At 36.8% G+C, this 9,254-nt stretch overlaps 1 protein-coding gene across 1 annotated transcript; it reads right to left on the minus strand.

Moving 5' to 3' along the window:
- Positions 1–3,432: 3,432 nt before the first annotated feature.
- On the minus strand, positions 3,433–6,477 carry LOC127075236 (protein POLLENLESS 3). Its single transcript, XM_051016725.1, has 5 exons — positions 6,081–6,477; positions 5,436–5,648; positions 5,139–5,356; positions 4,172–5,049; positions 3,433–4,082 (listed from the first exon to the last, which is right to left on the minus strand). The coding sequence occupies exons 1-5, from the start codon at positions 6,282–6,284 to the stop codon at positions 3,727–3,729; spliced, it is 1,869 nt and encodes a 622-aa protein (XP_050872682.1). The 5' UTR covers positions 6,285–6,477; the 3' UTR covers positions 3,433–3,726.
- Positions 6,478–9,254: the final 2,777 nt, after the last annotated feature.

The raw sequence follows: 9,254 nt of genomic DNA on the forward strand, positions 1-9,254 counted from the left end.
TTGTTGGTCGTCTACTTGATTCACCTGTTTCGGTTACAAAAGGTTGCTGTACAGTACCTTCAGCAGGCTGAGAATTCAAATTTTCCTGCATGAAATCGATTTCACCTTGAGGCAAATCGATTTCAACCTCTGCAGAACCAGTTCCAGCAGCTTCAGAATGCTGATTTTCCTGCATGAAATCGATTTCATCTTGAGGCAAATCGATTTCCTGAGCTGATATGGCAGATTTTCTGCTGTCAAACTGCCGAAACTCGTCCACGATCACATCTCGACTTATCACAATCTTCTTGTTACTCATATCAAACAGCTTGTAGCCTCCGGTAGGATGATAACCAACCAGCAACATCATTTCACCCTTGTCATCTAATTTCTTTCGAATCTGACCCGGAATATGTCGAAATGCTACCGAACCGAAAACACGCAAGTGACTCAAACTTGGCTTGTGTCCACACCATACCTCTTCTGGAGTAACCTTGTCCAGCTTCTTTGTAGGACACCTGTTTATCAAATAGGCAGCTGTAGAAACAGCTTCTCCCCACAACTCTTTCGGAAGATTTTTCGCTTTCAACATGCTACGCACCATGTTCATAATCGTCCGATTTTTTCTCTCGGCAACACCATTTTGCTGAGGCGTATAGGGTGGTACAACCTCACGCACAATACCCTCATCGTCACAATAACTCCCAAATTCCCTCGAAGTAAATTCTCCTCCTCCATCGGTTTTGAGAATTTTGAGTTTGTGACTACTTTGTCGCTCAACCATGGATTTAAATCGTTTGAACATATCAAACACCTCATCCTTCCTCTTGATTAGATAAATCCACAGCTTCCTACTGAAATCATCAATAAACGTGACAAAGTATCGGTTACCTCCATACGAGTTGACTTGCATCGGCCCACACACGTCCGAATACACCACCTCAAGAATATGCTTGGTCCTATGACATGTATCCTTGCTGAAAACACTCTTGTGTTGCTTCCCTTGAACACATTCAACACACAACTCAGCTGGAACCACGATTCTTGGCAGCCCGGTCACCATACCATGTCTATGCAACGCGTCGAGGTCTCGAAAATTGAGATGACCAAGACGGTAATGCCACAACCACTCCTCACGACTTGCCGCTGTAGCTAAACATCGATGCTCCATTACTTTCAATGCTATCTTGAAAGTTCGATTGGCAGCCATCGGTGCTTTAAGTACCAAAACTCCCTTTCGGTCCAAAACGCGCAATACCTTGTTTTCCATGCGAATAATGTAATCTTTCTCGAGTAGTTGGCCAATGCTCAAGAGATTACATTTGATTCCTGGAATGTACAGCACATCCTTGATCAATGAACGACCACCATCTTTCTTCACGATCAAGACATCTCCAACGCCATCGGCGGATAACGTCGTATCATCAGCAAATCTCACTTTATTCTTCGTGGCTTGATTGATCTTGACAAACCAATCCTTTCTTCCCGTCATATGAGTCGAACAACCAGAATCCAAGTACCACTCATCGCTACTTTGAATTCCATCTCGAACCGTTACCATTGCGTTTTTCTCCGAACGCGTTTCTGCAGAATTGTTTGCACTGCTGCCACTGCTGTCCAGCCCTTTTCTCATGCCATAATTCTCTTCCGTGATCATCACAAGAAGCGTATTATCATCATTCGCTTCTTCCTTAGCAAACTTCGCCTCATCCGCGCGATTTTCTCTTCGTTTCGCGTGGCAATACTTTGCGAAATGCCCAAGCTTTTGACAATTGTAACACTTCACGTTACTTTTGTCGAATGGCTTGTGGGTTCCTTGATCACCCTCCTTGGAGCTTCCCTCACCTTTTTGCCCCTTTGAATTTTGTGAATCTCTACCACCAAAATTCTGGAAATTGGACTTCCCTCTCGGATGCCCTTTCCTCTCCGATCGTTTACTCTTCTCATGAAGTCGCGCTTGCAATGCTATTTCCGACTTCGCTTTATCGTTTCCCCTCTCATCCATTCGTTGTTCATGAGCTTCTAGTGAGCTTTGAAGCTCCTCCTTCGACAACGACGATAAATCCTTCGATTCTTCAAGCGCAACGACAATGTTGTCGAATCTTGGCGTTAAAGAACGCAAGATCTTCGACACAACATTCTGCTCTACCGTAGTTTCCCCGCACGACTTGATTTGATTCACCACACGCGTAATACGCGTCACATAATCGTTTATCGACTCCTTGTCCTCCATTTGCATTAACTCGAACTGTCGCTTGTGAGTTTGTAACCTCACCACTTTGGCTTTGGCAGCCCCTGCATAAGCCTTCTCAAGAATCTCCCACGCTTGCTTTGCGGAATCGCAATCGCCTACTTTTTCAAAGTTGTCACCATCGACACAAGAATGGATCAAGAACAGCGCTTTGTAATCCTTCTTCTTCTCTTCTTTGAACGTAGCCTTTTGAGCATCCGTAGCTCCTTCGACGAGAGACGTAACACCATCTTTGATCACCTCAAGAACGTCTTGATAGCCGAACAAAACCTTCATTTGCTTCGCCCATTTGTCGTAGTTTTTCGAGTCAAGGATTGGAAGATTGGTAGGTATTTTATCGTTTGAAACGGACATGATTGCAGCGGAATTGGATCAGAACCAGGCTCTGATACCAAATGTTGGAAAAAACCAGAAATGGAATGGTGAAAACAGTGTGTTTGGGAAAGATGAAGATGATAATGTGAATAGAGAGAGATAGAGAAATAGAGAAAGATTGAGAGAATTGAATCATATGGCATTAACCTTTCAACTATGACATACAATGTCTATTTATACGGTACAAATTGGAACCACAAACAGGCCCAAGAATAACAGAAAAAACAGAATTGCAAAAACAGCTTATTTAATAAGCTGTTTTCACTGCAGTGCCTTTTAAAGCTCCTATCAAGCATTTGAATTATTAAGGACTTCCAATAGTGTTACTCAATTATACATAAATGGTTTATAAGATTTGAATTGTCTCCACCTATAAACACATGTTCAAGGCATATATTGTTCCATGAAAGACTTTTAACTTTATATATATTATTCTTGCAAGCCAAATAGATTTTAAAAAAGGAAGTCTATCCCTTTTAGGTAAATATATTTTTTTAAGAGAGTGTTTGACAATTTTTTATTATATAAGTTTAGGATTTTAAGTTAGCTATATCATATATCCTAATCACTTCCAATGAAATTGTTTAAAAAAACTCTTTAAAAATTTAAATTCAATTTAGAAATTACTCACTTTTATAATTTTATTAATAAAATATAAATAATTAATTTATCAAATGGTTTTACATCATTAAATCGTATGTGACATGTCATACAATTTTTAATTGAATAGTATGAAAAAGATCAAAGCTCCTCACTATGATTTTTGTCTTAATTACTTTTCACTATAGAGTAAATACCAGAAGTATTTCATTAAAAACACATGAACATAATGAATGAAAGAACTATTGATAAATGTATACTGCAGAATCATGGATTTACAAAGACTAATTACAAACACATGAATATAATGAAAGAAAGAATAAACTAAGCTACTAATCAAACAAAAAAATGCCTTCATTGAATGCTAACTAACCATCATGATCCTGTAATCAAAAGAATCTAATAAAATCATAACAATACTAATTATCCTCCTTCTCTTCTATCTATCATCAGTATCAAAATATAATAAGAACATTTTTGGTCACTTCAAGAGGCAAATAAATCTTAGGCAAATGTTGTTTTCAGGATGAGGAAGTAATATCCTGAAAAACCTGCAACCTAACTCTTCTTGTTAGCTTATCTTCTCCAGAGAATAAATCCCTTTCACCCGGATTCGTAAACAACGAACGCCTTACCGTTGGATTCCTTGATAAAGGATCTATAACAGGTGCAGCATTATATCCATTCTTCAAGTTCAATAATTCAAGCTTTTTGTTTAAACTTTCATCTTGATAGACTATGTTTGAGTCTTCGTTTTCGTTACTAAACATTTCAGCATCGAAGTTTGTATATCCATTGTTGAAGAATTCGTATTCTTCAGTTTGTTGATCTTCTTCTACCATGTCTGCCCAACTCTTCTTCTCAACTGGTTTTTCATCTGCAAATTCATACGAAGATTGTTAAGCAAGTTACTGTCAATAAATTGGTAAAACTAATAGAAGTTTTGATATAGAGATTTTTCACTACCTTGATTTTGTTGGTCTGTTCTATCAACAGAAGCTGCAAATTCATTGGCTCCATTCACAACTACGCCGTGCAAATTTGTATCAGATTTGTTGTCGTCGTCGTCATTCTTTGTGAATTTCATAGCCGTATCCATGTTCTTAGGATGTATCGTACCAGAACCGTACATGGTTATTGTATTTCCTTGCTTTACTGTTGTTGTAGGTCCACATTTTACTATTGCAGTATCATCTTCAAATGTCCTTGTTCTCCAACTTGGATTGGTATGCGGAAAAAACTCGTTCTGTGTTGAGTTTGGCTTAATTATGTATGGAACCTTCTCATTAGGATAAGTCAGAGGTGAAGGTTTAGAATCTGAATGATGATTGAAACCCCAAGATGATCGTTTTGGTTTTCCGTAAGGAACATTCGGATCAGGAGACTCGTATAATCTTCTCCTTGCGTGAGAATGACGAGATTCTTCGGAATCAGAAGGCAAAGACCAATTATTTTCTGTCCTACTTTTAACCATATTATCTGAGTTCTTTCCGGTAGACCAATTATTTTCTGTCCTACTTTTAACCAAATTATCTGAGTTCTTCCCGGTAGAGTTCTCCGAATTCGGTGCGGAGTATTGTGATGACATATTCTTCCCTGAAAATCTCTGAGTTTCTATAAATTTATCTTTGACTGGATCTACTAATGGTGTTGATTCCATCTCTTGCAGCATCTGTGTAGCGCGTTCAAAAGACTTGACGAAAGAATCGTCCATTTTTCTGTTTTTTGTTGCTGCGGTTACTGCCTGAAGTAGAAACCTTGCTTCTGTAATCTTGTTCATTTGCATTAAACATATTGCCAAATTGCATTGTTTGTTCCTATCAACCTCAAAGGAAAGTGCTTTTCTGGAAGAAACAAATAAGGAACTTTTATTACTTCTCTCTAAAAGCAAAAATCAGAAATCCATTTTGATTTCATCTAATAAAATGCTCACCTATAATGTTCCTCAGCGATTTTATAGTCGCCTTTTTGCAAATAAGCCCAAGCCAAGTTCCCTAGTATCCTCGATATCTCTTGTTCAGCGGTTATTTGAATTTTCTTCCCTTGGGATCTTGCTTGCTTTGTCGACCTTCCCACAAATGTCATACCGTCTTCAATTTGCTTCAACTTGTGATGAAGCATGCCAATCTCTTCATCAACCCTTCCTGACCTCTATAACAACATAAGCAAAAACTGAGAGTTATGACAGAATCATATGAAGAAACTAAGACAGTTGTCTGAATCCTTATACCTTATACAATTCAACCAATATGTTGTCAAGAGATTCCTGAGAATCAGAAGGGCAGAGATGGCGGAAAGACTTGATTGCTTCGATTGCCTCATCGGACCGGTTCAATTGCTTCATAACTAAAGCCATGTCCTTCAAAGCACTCTCAACGCGATCACCCGCATTAATGGCAGCCCAGAAAAGGGAAATAGCTCTACCTGGATCTTTTTCCACTAACTGTAATCAAACAATTCAGACTCCCAATCATTGAACAGAAAACCAAGAAAGAAAATAAACTGATCAAAATCACTTCAAATTCTCATTTTTCAGACCATAAGAATTTCAAAGTCCAACAAACTGTAATTGAAGTATTCAAATTCGCAATCATTACACGCACAAAAAAACTTCAAAATCAAGACTGAAAATTCAAGTTCTTTTTCTTCTCTGATCACCCTATCAATTACATTCTACCCCTCAAACTCTATCAGATTGATAACAAGAACCAGTCAAAGAAAGAAGAAAAATTACTGAGAAAAATAAGAACTTTCTTTCTTTCAATAGAAACATCAATTCAAGACCAAGAATTCAAAGAGACCAACCAAGAACATCATAGCCCAGAAGAAAAAACCAATCAAAATAGAAACTTTAAGCAATGAAAAGTTAATTTACCTGAACCTGTTTGGCCTTAACATAAGGAGAATCCCCAGAAGGAACCTTATGAATGACATGAAAAAGATCATCTTTATGAACAGAACCAGGTGATTTCTTTCTCTCTGAAAAATGCACGGTGGGAGAACGTAAAGGTCTTGACTTCCATGAAGACGGCGGTGGTGTCATGTAGCATCTTGCCGGAGAGTTTCTTTCAAAAGTCATTTTGATAAGAAACTTTCAACCAAAAAGCCAAGGTTGGATAGGGTTTTTCGAAGAGTGCCCTCCACTTTTTCTTCTTCCTTTCAGAAATGGGTTGAAAGGAAAAGAGAGAAAGAGAGGAAATTTGTTGAGATGAAAGGAAGAGACAATAACAGTGGCAATGAGTGTTGCAAATGATGGAAAGTGAAGGAGTGAAAAAACGAGAGTGAAAGTGAAAGAAAAATATGTAAAAGAAACTAGCCGTTTTATAATTAGTAGCCGTTGGAGTTATTGGGCCACGGTTCATGTTCTCTTTTGCACCTTTTCTATTTGGGCTTTGAGTTTGAGCCCATTAGTTATGATATTTGCTTTTAAGCACCCCCCCCCCTTTTAACTCTTACAATATTTTGTAAGTGAACCACTGATTTTATTAAAAATTAGTACGAAAATATACTTGTGGAATAAATCTGAAAGTATACTTTTGTAGGAGACAACAATACCTACTTTTGTGACTTTGAAACTTCACACTTAAGTTTGAATGTCTAAAATATGTGATCTTAAGGGTACAATGTCCCTCATGTCCAGTAAGGGAGCATAAAATACTACTAGCAAAGAGTTATATATCCTAACGTACCTATATCTTTGCAATAGTTTTGGCATCAAGAAACTTCTAAGAAGTGGGCCAAAACATCTATCTAATTTTGGGACCAACATTGACGACATACATTTAATTAAATGTATGAAAATAAACGTTGACGAGGTTTGTTTATGTAAAAAGAGAACTAGAAGCAAAGTTACTTTGAGACAGTTAAAAAAAGGTCAAGATAAAAACCTCAGGATAGTAACTTATTCTGTATTGAAACCAAGAATGAAGTGAGGATCGGAGATAATGGTCGATTTTAGTTTCCGATGTGGAAAAGAGGGGGATGACCTACAAGGTTGTCACTCAAACACTCAAGTTAGTATGTGAGTGAGAATAGTGAACTGAAATTGAATTTCAAAATGAGTCTTTGACTTGATGTGCTCTCTATATACAGTATAAAGGAAATACCAAACTTTCTATTTGTTAGGCGTGGTTTGTAGGGAGTCGTTGGATGCACATAAAGTTTTAATCATTTGTATTCATTAGTAGGATAGTTCTTGTGCACTGAGAAGATTCTGGAAATACTGTAGCTCCTTCAAGATGGTTGGTCAAGATCAATATGGTCGACCCATAATAATTTCCTCTTAAGCCATTGTTTATGTGTAGCAAGGCGAAGGTTTGTCGTATTAGTCTCAGCTGTCAACCGCTCTCTCATCTGTCTTGAAAGAGCAAAAATAAAGGTTTAAGTTTCTAGGGAATTCATGTATTTAATGTTCCATACTTCAGACATATTTTCGGAGGTACCCCCATTATGATCTTTGGAAACTGAAACACTCGATTGTTGCGTGTGAGTGATTTGACATGTTTTATATTATGTACTTTCTTTTGCATGCTAGCATACGATTCTTTAAGAGTTAGTTTCACATTTCTTTGATTTGGCTTTCCCAATTTGCGGATATCCTCATTCGTTTTGATATTTTGCTTTCTTGTATCTAGAAAAGTTAGTACATCATGGGTAAGAAATCACAGAAGAGTGCTCAAAAATTCAGAAAAATTCTCAATCTTTGTGGGTGGACTATGTTTATTCTTCAACCATTTCTGTATTTACCGAAGAGGGTAATATTGATGGAGCCTCTCTTGAGGTTGTTCAATCTTCGGATTTAGGTGTTTCAAGCCCTAGCGAAAATGGCAGAATATACAGTGGGTATGGCGATTGTGTCATTCCTTTTTGTGAATGCACCTTATAGGTCTTGGGCCTTCGCCCACCCATCAATGCTTTTGAGATGGAAGTTCTTAAGCATATGATAATGGATTCATCACAACTTCATTCAATAAGTTAGATGTACGATGTATGAAAGATCAGTGCATGCAATATGTTGAATTTGGGTTATGCCACTCACAATTGGGTCTTTGTGAGGTGTTAAGCAATATCATGCTTTTATTGTTTGATCTTTCATGCTATGGGGCTACGTTCGATGAATGCGATGAGACGCGTGGCTTGAAGCAAGAGGGAAACGACGTGATTAATGCATGAGAATGATTTATGCAACGACTCGAAGGTTTCCAAAATGATACCCCTGTGGGTATTGGATGGAAGGTCTTTTTGCAACAAAGCTTCTTTATCAAAATACAAAGGGTTATTGGATGAGGTGCTAGCATGATTCCTCAACACTTGCTTCAAACTCAATAGTTGCTGGAACACGACAGAGTTTGCTTGAGCAGCAAAAAAAATTCACATTTTTTAATCTAAGCATTTTTACTTGATTTCTTTTATGATTTTCGATGTTTACTCTATCTTTCAAGCAATTTTGCATTTTACCTCTTGAATTTTTTATCCAATTATTCTATATTCAAACGCTAAGTTGTCAAACATAATTATATTTTTTCAAACATTTTTTTGTACAATATGTCCTTATGATTTTCTTGAGTTTAATAAAATTTATGATTTGATTTACTAAGAATATAAGTAAACAATGACAATCCCTATTGATTACGGATTGCCAAAGATTTTAAAGGTATTATGTGAAAATGAGAGCTACCTCACGTATAGGGTGTGAAACTCTTTGTATATAATTTTCTATGTGAGAATGTGACTGTCCTCCTTAATTTTAATATTTGAGGTATTTATAATAGTGTTAGGTATGGATCATACATCTCTTGAAAAAGGCAACCATCACTAGGAGAATGTGTGGGATGGGACAATTAGTTGAATATTATTATGGAAAATGTGGTCAAATCCTTCTTTGGTCAAATATATATATAAAAAAATTAACTTTAATTTATTCAACCTTTTATTGTATTTAATTTTTAAAGAATATTTATGTTATTTAATAATACTTTTTTTTGGCCATATCTTTTACTTTTATATATTTTCAAATCAAATTATTAATTTTCATTTATTTTAATCTTTC

Source organism: Lathyrus oleraceus, chromosome 1 (genome assembly GCF_024323335.1).
Source record: "Lathyrus oleraceus cultivar Zhongwan6 chromosome 1, CAAS_Psat_ZW6_1.0, whole genome shotgun sequence".
In the NCBI taxonomy this organism is placed as follows: domain Eukaryota; kingdom Viridiplantae; phylum Streptophyta; class Magnoliopsida; order Fabales; family Fabaceae; genus Lathyrus; species Lathyrus oleraceus.

Bases quoted from the DNA above. Each gene is read 5' to 3' on its own strand.
- LOC127075236 (XM_051016725.1), bottom strand. From the start codon at position 6,284: ATGACTTTTGAAAGAAACTCTCCGGCAAGATGCTACATGACACCACCG. The intron at 5,649-6,080 runs GTAAATTAACTT...GTTTGATTACAG, and splicing joins TTAAGGCCAAACAGGTTCAG to TTAGTGGAAAAAGATCCAGG. The intron at 4,083-4,171 runs GTAGTGAAAAAT...ATGAATTTGCAG, and splicing joins AACAGACCAACAAAATCAAG to ATGAAAAACCAGTTGAGAAG.